The 17,091-nt window shown below is 53.5% G+C and overlaps 5 protein-coding genes across 5 annotated transcripts; 3 read left to right on the top strand and 2 right to left on the bottom strand.

Moving 5' to 3' along the window:
• Window positions 1-1,012: 1,012 nt before the first annotated feature.
• Window positions 1,013-2,077, top strand: BDY24DRAFT_417609 (uncharacterized protein; the record flags this gene model as incomplete). The annotated part of the gene is made up of 7 exons (XM_076643741.1): window positions 1,013-1,100; window positions 1,175-1,261; window positions 1,369-1,529; window positions 1,591-1,678; window positions 1,745-1,815; window positions 1,890-1,925; window positions 2,036-2,077. The coding sequence occupies 7 exons, from the start codon at window positions 1,013-1,015 to the stop codon at window positions 2,075-2,077; spliced, it is 573 nt and encodes a 190-aa protein (XP_076493918.1).
• Window positions 2,078-2,671: 594 nt separating this feature from the next.
• BDY24DRAFT_167343 (uncharacterized protein) lies at window positions 2,672-4,168 on the bottom strand. The gene is made up of 4 exons (XM_076636218.1): window positions 3,898-4,168; window positions 3,366-3,521; window positions 3,028-3,238; window positions 2,672-2,944 (listed from the first exon to the last, which is right to left on the bottom strand). The coding sequence occupies exons 1-4, from the start codon at window positions 4,058-4,060 to the stop codon at window positions 2,848-2,850; spliced, it is 627 nt and encodes a 208-aa protein (XP_076493917.1). The 5' UTR covers window positions 4,061-4,168; the 3' UTR covers window positions 2,672-2,847.
• Window positions 4,169-7,661: 3,493 nt separating this feature from the next.
• Window positions 7,662-9,654, top strand: BDY24DRAFT_398382 (uncharacterized protein). The gene is made up of 9 exons (XM_076641681.1): window positions 7,662-7,812; window positions 7,899-8,076; window positions 8,207-8,327; window positions 8,408-8,470; window positions 8,536-8,668; window positions 8,747-8,880; window positions 8,963-9,125; window positions 9,204-9,266; window positions 9,359-9,654. Exons 1-9 carry the CDS (start codon window positions 7,678-7,680, stop codon window positions 9,392-9,394), a joined length of 1,026 nt encoding a protein of 341 aa, XP_076493916.1. The 5' UTR covers window positions 7,662-7,677; the 3' UTR covers window positions 9,395-9,654.
• Window positions 9,655-9,724: 70 nt separating this feature from the next.
• BDY24DRAFT_398378 (uncharacterized protein) lies at window positions 9,725-12,629 on the bottom strand. The gene is made up of 10 exons (XM_076641680.1): window positions 12,415-12,629; window positions 11,997-12,082; window positions 11,505-11,921; window positions 11,199-11,391; window positions 11,005-11,093; window positions 10,822-10,894; window positions 10,695-10,729; window positions 10,245-10,605; window positions 10,015-10,140; window positions 9,725-9,917 (listed from the first exon to the last, which is right to left on the bottom strand). Exons 1-9 carry the CDS (start codon window positions 12,503-12,505, stop codon window positions 10,043-10,045), a joined length of 1,443 nt encoding a protein of 480 aa, XP_076493915.1. The 5' UTR covers window positions 12,506-12,629; the 3' UTR covers window positions 9,725-9,917; window positions 10,015-10,042.
• Window positions 12,630-15,087: 2,458 nt separating this feature from the next.
• BDY24DRAFT_417604 (uncharacterized protein) lies at window positions 15,088-16,980 on the top strand (the record flags this gene model as incomplete). The annotated part of the gene is made up of 11 exons (XM_076643740.1): window positions 15,088-15,225; window positions 15,310-15,380; window positions 15,488-15,746; window positions 15,832-15,880; window positions 15,989-16,086; window positions 16,190-16,208; window positions 16,287-16,295; window positions 16,373-16,432; window positions 16,514-16,698; window positions 16,762-16,784; window positions 16,854-16,980. 11 exons carry the CDS (start codon window positions 15,088-15,090, stop codon window positions 16,978-16,980), a joined length of 1,038 nt encoding a protein of 345 aa, XP_076493914.1.
• Between the last annotated feature and the right edge of the window lie 111 nt (window positions 16,981-17,091).

The raw sequence follows: 17,091 nt of genomic DNA, 5'->3' as shown, positions 1-17,091 counted from the left end.
CACAGGAAGATCAGTACGACGAGCTGATTTTCGAAGCTGTACGTGTGTAGTTCATACGAGAGAAGAGCTCAAAATCGGCAACCAGGTGTTTGGGGGAAAAAGGAGAGGGGGGAAAGGAAGGGAGGGATGTTGAGCTCGCTCGTTTTCTCGACTTCCCTTCTCGAAGACTTCAGCTGACATCGAGCTGTTTTGCTTCTAACTGACTTGCTGGGGTAGAAAACACCTGATGATCATGAGCTTCTCGCAATCACAATTATCATCAGGCAAGCCTGCTCGCAAACCTGACAACTTCGTCGTCGAACTCCTCGCTCTTCCCTCCGTTCACCATCTCAGAGCACCATCATCAAATTCTACGCAACATCTCTACCTCGATCAGCTGGTGTACCTTCAAACTTTCCCTCGACGCCTCGTTCCTTCTGGTGAGGGTTCTCTTCCTCGAACTCTATCTCCCTCCCGCGTCGCCTTTTCAGTCTCTGATCCATCTCTCCCTCCCTTCCTTCCCTCGTCCTGCTTTTCCAGAGGTCGGAGTCGTTGAAGCCAGGTCTCTTAGAGCCCAGGTCTTCTTCCACTACTCGATCACTTAGTTTTCTGCGATCGCACCTTAACCACGAGTCAAAAGCTTCCTCCCCCGAACAACCCGACCTCGCCGCGTGTCTTTCGACCGCTCACTTGAGAGACGAGCCTTTCGTAGTTTCTATGGATTTTCTGCGAACAGATAAAACATAGACACCGGCGAGTGAAACTTCGCTGTCTGGGAGGAGCAGAAAGGGCGAACGATGGAACTCAACTCGACGCGTCGCCATTTTCGCTCGACTTCGCTCAGTCCTCTCTCACACAGAGTTTACTCCCTTGCTTACAATAGGTGAGTATCTCTATGACCCTCCTGCCTGTTCAAGAGGCGTAGAACACGCCAAGTTCTTCTCGAATCCTCCTTTATGCCTCGTTTCGAAAAGTTCAGGCTGAACCTTTGTTCTTTTCTCCCTCCGACTTCACTCTCTCACCTCAAACTACCATGCTCATCTACTTCAGCCCCACCATCCTCGCTTCTTCCCTCTCGCTCCTTAAACCGATATCCATCGGTTCGAACCCTCCTCCGAAAGGTGAGTCGAGCCTGCTCTCCGACGACGGACGTCGAGCGTCCGACTGAAATCTCCCTCCCTCGTTTCTCTCCCAGGCTCCCCTTTCATTTCCTTCGGATCTGGCGTCATCACTACCATGCATTCAGAAGCTCCTTCGTCTTCTTATACGGATCTCACCAGCTGTAAGTCCCATCTCCACCCTTTTCCTTTCGTGGAAGAACAAAAGAAGGGACCATCTCGAGAGCTCACCCAACGCGTTTGACTGAACTCAATCCTTGTTTGCTTCCAGGTCTCGACCACTGTCTCTCCTTCGCGATCGATGGAGTAACTACCGTCGCTGCCTTTTCGGACGAGGAGAGTTCTGGAGGACTTCAATGCGCGTGTCTGACGGACGAGGAGGGCCAGCAGATCAACTACGATGTCGGGAACGACGCAGAGGGACTTCGACATGTGCGTTTCGTTCGACCTGAATTTTCGTCACTTTGAGAGCTGACCTTTTACCTTCTTGTAGATATACGCCGCCAACGATTGGCCTTTCGCTTTCGAGGAGGTCGGGATCGTTTCGGACGAGGTCGAAGAGGGGAACGGTTATGGCGCGAGTGAGTTTTCTCTCCGTCGTCGTTCTCGACAATCTGACTCCTCTCTCCATTTTTTCGGCGTTTCAGTGGAAGGCTGTATGTATCTGGCTTGCAAGAACTCGAACTACTTCGCTCTGAGGAGGTCGGATGGGAGTTGTGTACGATGCCTTTTCCCACTCCCACTCGACGAACTCCGTTTCTGACCTCTGTTCAACCCGTTTTACCTCTCCAGCGATGCTTCGATGACTTGAGAGTTGTTACCCCGGACGTCTATCGACCTGACGGGACGAACTTTCAGGGGAGTGGCAGCCAAAGCTCGTGGAGAAGGACGACGTGTCTCGCCTCCCAGCTGACCTTGAACTGCTCTTCTGTAAACAGGTCTACGCTCGGAAGAGGCCGATAGTGAGGAAGAGTAGTTAATCGGCCGGAGGATTGCTGAAAAGAGTTTTCTCCCTTGGATCGAGTTGAGGAAGGGGAGCTTGATCAATGAGTCTGCATCTTTCTTCTTCTTCTACAACGCGTCTCTCCTCGAAAGATGTGGTATCTTCTTAGAGCGGATCGGTCGGGGAGCAGTATGAGCGATCTACCTTTGAGATCCGACAGGAAGCGAGAGAGCGAAGACTGAGAGAGCTCCTTCGACTCGACGCGTCGCGACGACCATCAAGGCACGTCGTCCTCCTTCTCTTTTCCTCGCTCTCCTCTTCAAAAAAGGTCGAAGAGGCATATCCATCTCGATCCAACGACTAACCGACCAAGTCAACCTCTTCCTCTCCTCCTTCGATAGTTCACCACTCCCAACCCTTCGGCATCAGCCTGAGCGACCAAAGCAGCCGCGGTAGGTCCAAGTACGACCTCTGGGAGATCCTCCATTGGCGGCGGTTCGACGACTGGCGGCGGTGGAGGTGGTGGTGGAGGTGGTGGTACTGCTGCTGCTTCAATCCCGATCGCTCCTCCTCCTCCACCTGCGTCGCCCAACCGAACCTCTCCCGTTCCTCCTCCTCCTTCCACCACCAAACCGTCCATCGTCGAACTACCAGCCTCTCCAGTTCCAGCGACGTCTCCTCCCGCGACTCCTCCTTCCACAGGCACTCCGTCGAGAGCAGCCTCCTTCCCCTTCCCTTTCCTGTCCCTCTTCTTCGTCCTCTCCTTCCTCGGAACCTGCTTTGGCAACGCCACCTGCGTTCCTTCGATCAGCCTTCCGAGCTCGTTCTCAACCAGACGGGTTTGAAGGAGTTTGGCGTCCATTTCGGCGATGGAGGGAGTGGGAGGAAGAGGTGGTGGAGGAGCCTGGGAAACCAAAGCGACAAACGAGGACGACGGCAAGTCAGCGAGCGCCTCTAGAGGGAAGGAGGCGAGCGAAAGCTGGCCGCACCTTCGTTGTGTTCTTCCAAGAATGACCTGGAGGGAGAGGAGGAGCGTGAGGATGAGCGTATTCGGGGAGAGGGAGGGAGTTTGAGTTTTGGTGAAGGAGCTTCTTTCGCTTGGTGGATGTTGTTGGGTTGGAGGTGGAGGGTTCGGCTTCGTCGTCTGAAGGGAGGAAGGCTGGCGGTGGGGAAGGTGGTGGGAGAATCGGCAGGGTATCTGTGGAAGAAAGGGAGGGAGCGTGAGCGAGTCGCGTCAGAGGGAGGAAGGGGAAGGAAGGGAGGGCGAGCTCGCAGATGAAGCGACGAGGCGACGAGGAGAGCCGAGAAAAGAAGCAGATACGAACCTGATGATTTCTGAAGCTTGGTAGTTGCTGACTTGTAGAGATCTTCGACTTCGAATCCTTGGTCGAGGCAGGCTTCGAGGAGGTCGTAGGCTGAGGGATGGAGTCGGTTCGAGTGGTTGGCGTAGGAAGTCGAGAGTGTGTGGACGGTGGTGATCACTGTGGCGGAATCGGACAAGCAGAGAGGAGGGGCTGTCAGCGGCTATTGTGGGATCCGTGAATTGAGAAAGGGTCGGATGGGAGAGAGTTCAAGAGAGATGAAGAGGAGAAGGAAGGATCGAGGACGTTGAGCTCGCCTCCTCCTTTCCTTCTCGTCTTCCTTCTCCCCCTCGCTTCACTTTGAAAGCATTAAACTTCGACATGGAGCTGTAAAGTTATGCTGCTCTTTTTCGGGATCTATCCAGGCTTCAGCCTCCACGTCTCTCGCCCATCGTCCTTCCTCCCCGCCCTTCTCCTTCAACCTCTCCTTCCCTTCGACCCCGAGGTCTCTTCTTACAGCTCTCGTCCCCACCAGCAGTTTCGAACACCGACTCACATTCAAACGTCATTCGCTCCAGCTCCAGTACCACCTGAGGATCTGCTCCATCGAATCCAGCCTCGAGAAGGACGGAGGCTACGAGCGAGTGAAGAGCATGGGAAGCGGTCGAAGGAGGGATCACAGGTGGATTCGTCGAGGGAGTCGGAGTCGAAGCGTTCATCCAAAACGAGTGAAACGAGGAGGAAAGGGAAGAAGGGATGTAGGAGGGGGTCTCTTGTAGCCTCGAAGAGGGGAGGGAGGGAAGGAGGAGGGAGATGCTGGTCGTTGAGCTCAGAACAAATCGAATGCGAGCTGAAGGTCGAGCTCGACAGAGGTCGCCAGTTTTGATTCCGACGGAAGATTTTGAGAGCTGAAAGAAACTGAAGAGTCTGGAGATATATTTTGCCGTCTCCTAAATTAAGACAAGGACGCCTAACGCGCAGAAGATCTATCTGCACGAGCGCGTCGCGTCGGCTGTTTCCTTTCTCTTCTCTCGAATCAAGCAATCAATCATCGCAGGAGCCATTGAATATCCAAGGCCGACCATACTCCAAGACAAGTCAAAAATAACGACCACATTCTCAGACGCACCTCCCCTCCTCCAAGAAAAACCCTGTCTGGCAAGCTGAAACGAGGCATTCTCCCTCGTCGCACGTAGTTGCTCCCACACGGACTCCGGGTAGAGCTGAGCAGTCGATACCAGCACCTCTGTAGGACCAGATAAAGACGCAATCTTAATGAGGGGACGTGTGAGATGAAAAGAACGAGACGCGACTGACGTTGATCGACACCCTCCGCAAGACTAAGTAAAACGACACGAGGAAGCTCAGTGTCGTCGTCGTTCAAAATAAAAGGAAGGCACTGACCTCTAGCTCCGTCTGAACATCCAAGCACTCGTATCCTCCCTCTCGAGCAAAGCCAACGGAACACGGAGTAAGGCCTGCTGGACAGAGAGCGTGTTTTTGAGCGATCGCCTCCCTTCTCTCCTTGAGAAGCCTCTCTCGGCGACGGGCAGGACCTTGCGAACCAGAGACGGGAATGAGACAGATCACTGGAGGAAGGAGGAAAGACCGAAGCGAAGCAAGATCAGCGTTCGTCGTCTCGTTCTAAAAAATCCGTCGGGCGTCGCAGGACTCACATCATTGACACCAACAGCGATCCGTTGCCCAGAAGAGCAGAGACTGCATCTTCTGAATTGAGCATCGCAAACTAGGTTGGAAGATGAGAAGTACGGGAAGTCAGTGGGACGAAGCGACGGAGTCAAGGACAAGGGCTTCGAAAACGGCTCACTCTGGACGCCTGCGAACGAAATAGCAGAAGAGGAGCTGATTTAGTGACAGACCTCAACCAAGGGAGCACAGAAGAAAGAGTGCATACCCGCGTCATCGTAACAACCCTGTCGGTGACGAAAAAAGAAGAGAAGAGGAGGCGAAGCACGAACGAATCAGCTCCACGCGACGCCTCGTTCACTGAAACTTCAAGCTGACCGCTACTCCGCAGGGAATCCCACAGCGATATTCAAGGTTGTTCGAGGCGTTCAGGCAGATGCTGCCGAAAGCTGTGCAGGTTGCAGGAGCGAGTCCGGCTGAGGAAGAAGGTCCGAAAGACAGATGAGCGAGCGAAGAAGGAAAATGAAGGACGGAAAGGGACGGTAGTGAAGAGGGGAAGATATTTTCTTCAGTCATACTCACAGTTAGCGCTGGAAACGAGTCTACAGTTTGAGCTTGAGGCTTGGCATCCCTGGAAGAGTCGAAGAAGGGGATGAGACGCGCCCGTCAGTCTCGTCGTCAAGACGTCAAACGAAGGGTGAGTAGGTTTGAAAGCGAGTTTCACTCACAGTAGCGGGGCAGCTGAAATTTGTACAAATCCCTGTCCCGGAACCATAGGTTCCTCCCAATTGTTCGCAGCTGCTTTGAGCGGCAGCCAAAGCACCAACGCGTCGACAAGTGAGCGGGCTGATAACGGCAGGGTTTCCTCCTGACCTCGTGGACGTGATATACGAGAATCCTGGCGGACAGAGAGCAGGAGTATCGTCACAGGACGTATGGAAAGTGACAGTTCGTCCTCCAGAAGGGTCGATGATCGTCGCTCGACTGAAAAAAGAGAAGGATTGACCGAAACATTCAACTGAGTCGAGATCGGCACTAGAACCCAGGGAGAAGAGAAGAAGTATAGAATTAAACTTACAAATAGAGGTAAGTGAACGAAGGACAGCGGGTGAAAGATGGGTCAACAAAGATATCGGGGTCGGCGCACTGCGAACCGATGTGAGAGGAAGGCTCAGTCTTCGGCAAGAGACGTGGCATAGACTAATGGACAAGGAAAACGCACTCCTCCAAACCCGTTTCGTATCCAAGCGAAAGTTGAGGTTCCACAAACGGTGACCGTGTTGATGAAGTCGGTGCTTTGAGCAAAGGAGGGTGCAAGGACGGCGAGGAGGGAAAGGAGGAGGAGGGCTGGGCGCATGGCTGCTGGAAGGGGACGATAGGGGAGCCTCAAAGTGTGGCGCGAGAGAGAGATACCTGCTGGAAGAGTGGTTCACCGTAGTCAGAAAAGAGGAAGCGGTTGAAGTCAGAAAATGGGACAAGACGAGCTCTTCATTCCTCGCCAAAGGAGGGTGAACCTCGGCTCGTTTCTCCTTGGAGAAATCGCTTGGGAAGATGAGGGTTGAAGGAAGGTCCGATTCCCTCCTAAGCTGAGCAGAGGGAGACGGGCGGCAGGGAAGGCGCGTCGGCCAGACAAGAAGGGAGCGTTCGTTCCTCCTCGCAGACTCGATTGAAACCCTATAAGCTGAAGCACATATCATCGGGGAACGTCCAGCGTCCCAGTCAGTCTCAAGAAGGATCAACCGGGTAGGAGCGACGAGAAAGACCTTCCGAAGGCTCCCCTCGATCGCTTCCGAGACCTGGACTCCACTCTGATTCCGAGGAAGCTCCTGCAGAGGAAGGACCTGTTTCTGCGAGATGATCAAGAGAGAAATGGGGTGATCTATCAGTTCTCATATTGAGTAGAACCCAGCGAGGAGAAGGACGAAAGATCGAGACGAACTCGCCAGGCCCGTCTCCGGTTGCTGGCAGTCGCGAACGGAATCTGAGCAGGTCTTCCCTTCCATCGTCTTCGAAGTAGATATAAGGGTACAGAGGAGAAAGGTTTGACCTTGTCGAGGAAAGCTTGAAAGCGAAGGGAGCCACGTCGCCGAGGGAGTGCTCGAGGGAGAGTCGGACGTCAAGCAAGAAGCGATTACAATATATGTTGCTTGGGAGAGTCCATATGAAGATGAATGTAGAACAGGTCAGCCGAAGATTCTAGAAGTTCAAAGAGAGGCAAGGTTGCTGAGTGAAGGTCGAAACAAGGACGAAGAGAAAGGAGGAAGGAAGGAGAGGTCGAGCTCACGAGCTCTCCCTCCCACCCTTTTCCTTCTGCCCCTGGACCCCCAAATCGGAAGTAGAGTTCTCAAAAGCACGCTCTTGAGAGTCCATCACCATTCTCGTAAACGTCTCCATTCATGATCTCGATCTTGATGCTCTCTCGCCCATTTCCCTTCCTCCCTCCCTGAGCTCTTCAACAGCTCTCCCTCCCCTGCCTTCCTTCGAAGCTCAACCCATCTGCTGCTTCTAATCCTTTCGATTTAAACTCACCACAGTAATCTGAATACAGATCCTTGCGAGCACGTGCCTTCGTGACTCTTCCTAGAAACGGGTTGCTGGTCGTTGAGAGTCAAAAAGAAGGAAGCATCGGGAAGAACAGGCCAGGAGGAGTCGATTTGAGCCTCTTCCTTCTTTCCTCAAACAGTCGACGATGGCTCAACCTGCTACTTTCAACGGGAACTATAACAGTCCTCCTCTTCAGAAGGACTTCACCTACACTTCGGATATCGTCCTTCCTGCTCTCGTCGCTTTCGTTTCGTTCGGTCTGGTCTCAGAGGTCGCTACGGTGAGCTCTTCCCTCCTTCCTCCTCCTCCCTCCTCCTCTTTCCTGCCGCGTAAAGCTGACACCCACCGTCCCGCTCTCGCTTTAAGCCCGTCCTAGGATCTGTCGTTCGACTTCAAGCTCACTACTCCCCTCTCGTCCGGGTCGTTCAAACCAACGAAGTGAAAGTCGACGCTGCCAAAGCCGTCCCTCCCACTCGTCCAACCTCCATCTTCAGCATGATTCGACTCGTAAAGAACAAGGAGGGCTGGGCTGGACTGCACAGAGGTGAGTATCTATATGAAGTGTCTTCTTCGAAACTCGAACGCTCCTAGCTGGAGGGAGTGGCGAGGGGAAGGAGAGGAAAGATGGTCGAGCTCACACCTTCCCGACCTCCTTCCTTCCTACCGCTCGTCAGGTCTTTGGCCGTATCTCACCTCCAACCTCATCATCCCCGCCGTCGCTGGAATGATCATGAGGTGGTCTGTTGCCTCGGCTCCCACCACTTACCAACAGGTCGTCGGACGAGCTGCTTTGCGGTCAGTTCTCCTTCCTCTCCTCCTCCCTTCGACCCCTTCGTTTCCTGACCTTTCCTTGCTTCTGCTCTTTCATTTTTCAGGCTCACTCTTATCTCTATCGCCACTACTATCCTCACCCTGCCTTTTACGGTCTTCATCAACCGGTGAGCTCAGTTTTTTCTCCCTCGTTTGGTGAGCTCGGAACTGATCCCTCTCCCCTCTCGTCCAGATCTGTCGCCCACCCTGGAAAAGTCCCTACCTCTCCTCTCAAAGCCGCTCGAGTCGTTCTCACTCCCTACGAGAGATCTTCTCCCCTCGCACTCTACAAGGCTCCTGGTCTGCTTGCTGCTGTTTTCCTCAAGGTTCCTAAATCCAGGTTGCTCTTCGCGTCGCAACTCGAACCTGATCACGTTCTTCATCTCTTTCGAAACTCTCTTCAGGCTGTCTGGAGCACTGTAGTCGTCAACGGACTGAAAGCTCTCGTTGCTGTCCAACTTCTCGAGACGCAACGCGAGGGAGGAGGTTTGTGGATCGTCGGATTCGCTGCTTTCCAGGCTCTTTCGACCTACATTCTGTGAGTCCAATCTTGAATCGGACGTCTCACTAGTTGGATCTTCAGATTGCTGACTCGATCTCCTTCGATCTTGATTGAACAGCTGCCCTCTCTCCGTGGTCGTCGTTCGTCTTTCTATCCAGAAGCAGAACGGATCTCCCTCCCTCCCCAGCACGACTCAGGAGAAGGTCGAGACCGTTGCTCCCTCGTCCGAGGAGTCTGTCATCTCTCTTCGAGGTGACGAGAAGCCCTACACTGGACTGGTCGTGAGTCTGAGCGCGTCAACTCGAGCCCGTCGTCTTCTTTCGCTGACGTCGTCCTTCTTCCTGTCTTCGCCATTTCAGAACGCCTTCCGAACCATCAAGGAGGAGGAGGGAACCGGAAAGCTGTACTCTGCTTGGGGAATGGTGAGTGGCACTACCTGCGTCTCTGAACGGAGAACTCGAAGTCGAAGGACAAACTGAACTGACCTCGTCTCTCCCTTCGCCTCGAACCGCAGACTCTCTTCTCTGCTCTTCTCGAGACCTTTGTGTAACGGTCGACAGCTGGTGTACTTAACGATGACCTTGATGATTTCTACTTCCTTCCAGACCCTTTCCGATCCCTTCGAGCAAGGAGAGATCGAAATGGGAGAGTCGAGCAAGAAACAACTCCGGTGCGCGACGAGGCTGATTCGTCTTGCGTCTTGCTTTGGCTTTTAGATGGGCACTTTGGCATCTGCCGTGAAGGAAGTAAGAAAGAGGGACCGCTCGCGGTACAAAGCGAGCTATGGCTTGGAAGCAGAGCACGAGACGCGTCGATGAGCGAGGTCCTTGAGCCTTCGTTTCGTTTTTCTTTCGGTAGCAGCTCGAAGCAGCTTGTTAGGTTTCATTCTCGTTGTACATAGTATAGTTATCGGTTTCGTAACGGACTTCGTTGATGATGATGATTCTGTACGAAAACGAAAGGGACAGAAAGCAAACGAGAAGGGAGGGAACGCTGTCGAGAATCGGCTGCTGACGACCTCAAGCTCCGGTAGTGACGCGTATCTAAGCGAACTTGAAAAGGAATCGAGAGTGCTACCAAGATCGAAACAATTTGGTAAAGAAGGGGAGGATAGAGTCAGCACGACTCGACGGGGGAGACTCGAAACGAAACGAGTTGAAACCAACCAACCCTGCCGCGTCCCTTCTTCTCCCCACTCTCAAAAAAGCACCACACTCTCCACATCCCCCCCGCCGTTCTTCCCTTCGTTCCCTCCCAGCACCTCAAACGCCAGATGTTCCGTCACAGCAATCAGTTCTGCGTCCATCAACCAACCCAAACCCGTCGGTCAGCTCTCCTTTCCTCCTCCCTTCCCCTCTCCCTCGCAACCCAGGGTAGTATCCGAGGAGAGGTAGACTCACTGGTACTCTCCAAAACGACCCCCTTCCCCCACCCTTCTCCTGCTCGATCGAGGACCATGCCCTTCATGCGTTCGGGTTCGAACCCTCCGTCGCGTCCTCTCCTCGACGGTGCTGCTGCTGGAACTGGTAACGACGCAGGAACAGTCGTCGGCTGCGCCTCCCTTTTCGAATCCTTCTTCTTCTTCTTCTCCGACGTCCCAGGCGGAGGAGAAGGCGATGGCGAAGGCGACGTTGGGAGGGGGAGGGAGGACGGGTTGGCTGGGTGGGGAGTGCTGAGAGCTTTGAGGACGCTGGTGGGCCAGTTTGAGGATGAGTTCGAAGGTGCGGCAGGAGTGGAGAGGGAAGCGAGGAGGAGGGAGGCCTGAGAACGAAAAAGTCCAAAACAAGGGAGAGAGTGAGGAAGGCTTTCGAAGAGGAGGGGAGGCAAGACGGGGAGCTGAGTGGACGTACTTTGGTTGTAACAGAGAGTGGTGGTGAGGGAGGATCTACAGTAAAATCAAGGAGAAGAAGGAAAAGGGGGTCAGTTGAGGAAAGGACGAGCTCCAGGGGGGATGGAGAGAGAGAGAAAGGATCGGACCTGAGCGTTCGTCGACGTCTCCCTCGAACTCCCAAGGACAGCGTTCGTATCGTCCAAATTGAATGGCTCCGGGCTGAGCGTAGTTCGCAGGACAAAGGAGGGGGGAAGAAGAAAGAGTGGAGGGATCAGTTTGAGTTCGAGCTCAACGACGACGAGACGAGAAGGAAACTCGTTCGGACTCACCAAGTTCGAATGCATGATGATCTTGTAAACCTTATGCGATCTCCCCGAGATCAGGAAATCCATTCCGTACTGGAAGTAATTCTGGAAGTCTGCAGAACGAACGAAACGAACAAACGGCGAAAGCGAAGCGGGAGAGATCAGTTTCGACGAGCTCTTCACCCCTCCCTCTTCGAAACTTAAACCCTCAGACTCACAAGATCCCTCCTCCTCCTCCTTAGAATCGCCACCAGCCTCCTCCGAATGGATGCTCATCCTCGTATCCTCCTTGTAGAACGTCCGATTGGGCGGCCCGAGTTCAGCGAGGAGGTCGGAGACGGTTGTTTCGTTGAGGGTGATGGTGAGAGGTGGGGAGGAAGCAAAGTGGAGTTGGAGGGAGAGACGGGGGAGCTGATGGGGGAGGGATGAGTGGTTGGATTGGAACGGGAGATTCAGGGAGAGAGGGTTAGAGGACGACGCGTCGTGAAAGACGAACGAACGACGAGAGACGTGCTCGAACGAACCTGGATAACAACCTTCACCAACCCCTCTCCCTGTACCACCTTCCGTCTCCCTTCGAAAACCACCTCCCCTTCAGTCCCGATCTCCTCCTTCTGACAGATATGAACGCTTCTCACTCGCTGATTCCTCCCTCCTCCGTTCGGACTCGCTTGCTCGTCGAACCCGAAGCCCAAACCGGGGTACCAAACCTCTCCACTCTCTCCTCCATCGAACGTCGGTCCAAACACTCGATTCACGTCTCCTCTCGTCAACGGTTTAAACGGGGAAGCGAGGACGTGCGTCGAGTAGAGCAACGTCAGATTCGGCGAAGGAAGAGCGAGGATGTGGATTTGACGGAGTCGTTGGGAAGGAGAAGGGAAGATGAGTAACGTTCCAGGGAGAGGAAGGAGGGCGAGGTGGATCGGAGAGGTGGAGGGGGACTGGGTAAGAAAAGAAAAGAAAAGAGAGGTGAGCTCAAGAGTCGAGGACACGAGGGACCGAGATTCGATCCTCACCTCGGGATCAAACTTGATCTGAACCCAAGGAAAAGAATCTTTGCCTGACGTTCGGAGGTAGTCGAGAACGGTAAACAGAGTAGAGCCTGAGATCGAAAGAAGAACGATCCGAGTCAGCTCAACTCGGAGGAGGGACGGAGGAGAGCGGACGAATCTGCCTCAAGTCTAGATGAAATCGACAACTCTACAGACTCCATCGGAAGCTCTATCCGTCTAGATAGCAATGCTCGTCAGAGCTCAAACTCTCCTCCAAGAGGAGAGAAACGACCCTCAACGGGCGTGCGAGCTCAACCGTCGTCTTCCCTCCTTCCCTTCGTCGACCTCCCTCCCTCGTCTCCCTATACGATCCTGACGCCCCTTCTCTCACTCTCTATATAAATCCGCAGCCCAACAGACCCCCCAAGAAACGACCACTCACCCAGCACGAACGGACCCAACCCCTTCTGGGTGAGCTCGAGGTTCAGAGGCGGACCCATCGGAGGAGGAGCCGAGCTGGTGCTGCTTTCCATTCGATCCGAGCGATAGAGACGAGAGTCGGAAGATGAGATCGGCAAGGATAGAGGAGTGAGAAGCTGCTGAAGGTGGGAGTGGAGTAGGAGGTGGAAGGTGGAAGAGTTGACAGGGGGATGCTGGTCGTTGGAAGGAGAAGAGGTCGAAGCTCACGAGTCAAGTCCTCCCTTCGGTCCAAGCTGCAGCAGAACGGAAGATTTTCCGATGCATAAGATAGATGTGAGCTGATGAGAGAAGTAAACGTGGCCCTCTATTGCTACCTCGATTCGATGCAGAAGGAAGAAAATCTAGGAGTGAAATCAAAAGACAACAACAACGACGAGACCTCTCTCCTCTCTCCTTTCTTTCGCCTGCCACTCTTCTTTCTCCCAACGAACAACGCCGAACTCTATTCCCTTCCATATTCATATCTCCTTCCCTCCCTACCCCCATACAGCCTCCTCACCAGATCAACCAACGCCCTCTTCAACCTCCTCCTGTTCCTCAACGTCGACGACGAGTTCCTGGACGAAGGCGAGTCGAGTCAACTGAAGACGAGAGGGTCAATCTCAACGACGACGAAGCTCAGATGAGTCCGTCGTACTGCTTTTTGAGGAAGAACAGGGAAGAGGGACGAACGAAGGAAGGAAGGACCAAGGGGAAGGCCGACGCGTCGAGCAGAGAAACCGACCCAAACTCACTCCCTCGGAAGCCGAAGCGATCCTCGCTGTCGGTCGTGCTTCAGCAGTCTATACAGTAGCGGACGTTCCTGTGGAAGGAAAAGCACAGGCGAAAGTCTGTAAGAAGCATCGAGATCTCCCAAACGAACGGATCAGATCCGAGTCGCCGATCTCCCACCGCGACGAGTGCTCTTCCCTCCTGAGGCCTGAGGGACGAAAGAGGAAATGAAGAGACGATCAGCATTTTTTATGAGGAGGGAGGTTGAGCCTCGAGTGGGAGTGAAGAGCGTGAAGGCGTCCTCGGGAGTATTGAAGCGACCACGTCCAAAAAGAGCTTTATCTCTGAGGGATTCGAACACCTCTCTAACCAGCTAGACTATTCCGGAAGGAGACAAAGTGGACGGAGGGCCTCAGATCGTAGGGTCCAGGCGAAGTCGGTTGCGACGATGACCTAGTAGTAACCGTTGCAAGTATGGAGGAGTTGATCTCGGTTGAAGGAGTAGAAGATGATCCTTTCTAAGACCTCCGTGGAGAGCCGCGCGGCCATCTTGAAGGTCTATGAGGAAAGAAGGGGCGAGAGAGTGTTCGTTTGAAGATTGAAGAGGTTGAGCTCGTCCTTCCTTCTTTTCACCTTCAACCGTCAGCACTCCCCAGCACTCCCTTTCTCGAATATCTAGAAAGAATCCAAGACAGCCTTTTCCTTGACTTTCTATTAGGTCTGGCGTCCCCATCTTCGCTGTGAGTCTCGACGGAAAGTGATGAGGCGATCAGGAACGGGCTGAGCTTGGGAGGACTCAGAACGGAAGGAGAACGGAGAGCAGGACGACGGATGGAATGCAGCTCAGGAGTCTGATATGACGGGGTTAGGACGGAAGGGCTGCTCTAAAGGGTTCGCTTGCGTGGAATTTGCTTGCGATAGAGCTCCCTGAAGGGCAGGAGAGGGACGAGGGGAAGGAAGGAAAGACGGTGAGCTCGACCTCTCTCCCTCCTTCCTTCTTCTTGACTCTTCGTCGTCCTCATCCTTCGATCGATCTTCGCTCATTAGCCTAGCATCCTCCCTGAACATCTGTACTCCTCATTTGAGCTTTTTTCACCCCTTTTTCCTCTCCAGCAACACGGATGGGTCCTACTCTCGACCTCTCCCTCAACATTGTCTCCTTCGACGACGAGGATCCCTTCGCTTTCAACTCTCTCAATCGACTTCGGATGTCAAAGTCTTCTCCTCCATCCTCTTCTCTTCGCTTTGAAGAGGATAGAGGGGAAGACCTTTCGAACTGCCGTCAGTCACCGCTAGAGACTCACAGAGGACTTGTCGCAACGGTTCGTTTTTCTTCTTCAAGAAGTTCAGCTGATCGCCCCCACTCCTCTCTTGCTCAGTTCCACAGACACATCTCGATCTTTGGCGGGTCTTCTTGGGAACAGGAGCGAGTCGAAGTCAGTCTCGGAAGCGATCGAGGGCGTCCCGCCGGACGTCGGAAGGTCTTTCAAAACGCCTCTCGCTTCTACTTGATCGATAGTTTCGGCTTGGGAGTGATCTCATAGAGCTGTCCATACCTTTTCAAGATGGTTCTCTCATCCAGCAGTAGTTTGAAGCGATTATGCGAGGAGGAACGAACGCCTTCTTCGCCCTCGAACTGGTCGACGCGACCGAAACTGCCTGCCCGTGGTTCTGTTCTTCCCTCCCTGAGCTTGGAAGGAAATCAACTGCCCCTTCCCTTGAAATTATCGGAGACCAAAGAACCAGTCGAGGCTAATTGTCCTTGTGGCCGAGGAAGAAGAGCTGAAGAGGGACAGCTTCTCCCCTTTGCTCCCTCCCGATCAAACCTCTTCCTTCTCTCCAACTAGATCCACTCTTCCAACAGCTCTCCTTCTCCCACACCTTTACTTCGAAGCCTCCTGCGTATCCAGCCCTTCTAGCAGTCATGCGTCCAATTCTCCCCCTCCTTTCCCTCCTCATTCTCCTCGCGCCCTCGTTTGCGCAAACCATCACCGAGTTCACCACCACCATCAACGTCTGTGGAACTTCAACTGTCGCCTGGATACGAGAAGGGTTTGGAGGAGTGAGTTCTTCTGCTCCAGTTATGGGCTACGTGCCTTTCAAAAGCAAAACGCGAAAACCTGAAGTCTTCTTTTTTGATCCACAGTGCTCAGGCCCCACTCTGTTTTTCTCGGATCCATCCTACACTCGCTGCCTTTCGTTCACTTACTCGAGCACGTAAGTTTACCTTCCTTTACTTCTCTTTTCTTCCCTCCTCTCCTGCTGTAAATTTCAAGCGTTCCGAACTCAGCGTTTTCCGATCCTTCTCTTCTCCATTTCTGTAGACGAACGACAGTCATCACCCAGACCGGAGGACGAACCTTGACTTTATCCTCGTCTTGTGTCGAACCTCCCGCTCTCTGTCCACCAGGATTCGGATACGTCACAGCGATGAGCTCGGGAGGAGGACCTACCGTTTTCAATCCAGTGTTGTGTCAGCGAATCGGTGGTGTAACTGCCGCCCAGCTCAGCTGCACCAGACTGGGAGGAACCTATGATACCGGAGTTGGAACTTGCACAGGGTTTTCTTGTCCTCTTTCTACGGTTAGTTGCAGAACAGCGTTGGAGGTTTGTTGCACTTCAACGGCGAAACCGACGACGCGTCGTTTCCTTCCTCGACCTTTCCCAGGGTTGTCAAGCGTCAAGCGCAAACTGTAGGCTTGTTTCCACTCTCAACGGTAAGCGATGCGCTTCGAGTCTCACCCATCCCCTTCTTCTGTCGATTTCTCTTCTTCGTTCGTTCTTGTCCCTCGCTGAACTGGACGCTTTCGGACCTTCTTCCTCAGCCGGACTCGCTCCTACGCCCTGCACAGCTGTCGGGAGCATCTGCTTGAACGCTTCCGGCAACTCCGAATATCGATGTGGGGTTCCCTGCAACACGAGGGTGAGCGTGAAGCGCAAACGAGAAAAGAGAAAACGACGCGTCGTTTCGAGCTGAGTCGTTTTCGCTTTCTTCCCCCCCTTTCTCTCTGTATCTCTTCGAGCAGGCTTGCTACGATGACGCAGGTAACCTATCCTTCCTACAGTTGCTATTTTTGATTATCTATCACTAAACCGGCTCCTCTTTTGCTTTTTCGTTCGCAGGCGTCCAAGGTGAGCCCGAATCCCTTCACCTCCACTTCGTTGCTTCATCCCACTAACTTCTTGCATCCCCTTTCATTATAATTCAGTGTGTGATGCTCCGAACAACCGATGTGGTGTCTGTGCTTCTGGGCAACGACTCGACGCTTGTGAGTCAGTCTTTCGACGGCCGTCCGGTTCAGCACGAATCAACGAGACGCTGATTTTGCTTCGCTTCCATCTCTCTTCAGTGACTTGCTTCGGAGGAATATCGGCCTCTTTGGCTCCTACTCGTCGTCGAGAGAGGCTTCTCATGGAGAGGAGGGAGAAGATCGCTCGAGATCATGCTCTCTGTCCAGCAGACCTTACTCCCTGTCCGGTTGGCTTTGCTCGAGATGGAGGGTACGAGTGCTTAGACGTTCATACGGAGCTGGAGGTGAGTTCGATACTTGACCTTTCGAAGAAGGCGTTACTGACTCGGTTCTTCTTCTTTCACCAGTCGTGCGGAGGTTGTCGTTCAACGTCAGTCGCGTCTTATCCCCTCTCCGTCTCTTTCGTTCAACGAGCTGACCGCTCTCTTTCTTCCAACAGTGGACTCGGAATTGATTGCTCCGCTCTACCTGGTGTTCGTCTGGGAGGAACGACGTGCGCTGAAGGACGATGCGTCGTTTCAGCTTGTCGACGCGGGTTCAGGTTGGAGAAGGGACGCTGCGTATGAGGGTTTGCTCGTCCTTCTCATTTCTTTTGGTATTCTGGTAGACCTTTATAATTTATCAACTCTTTACGGTGATCAATGCCGACTTTATGCTCGTTGGGAGAGAAGGGAAAG

Source organism: Mrakia frigida, assembly GCF_051309035.1.
Source record: "Mrakia frigida strain ATCC 22029 unplaced genomic scaffold BDY24scaffold_30, whole genome shotgun sequence".
NCBI classification, from domain to species: Eukaryota; Fungi; Basidiomycota; class Tremellomycetes; order Cystofilobasidiales; family Mrakiaceae; genus Mrakia; species Mrakia frigida.
This window is presented reverse-complemented; position numbering and strand designations above follow the sequence as displayed.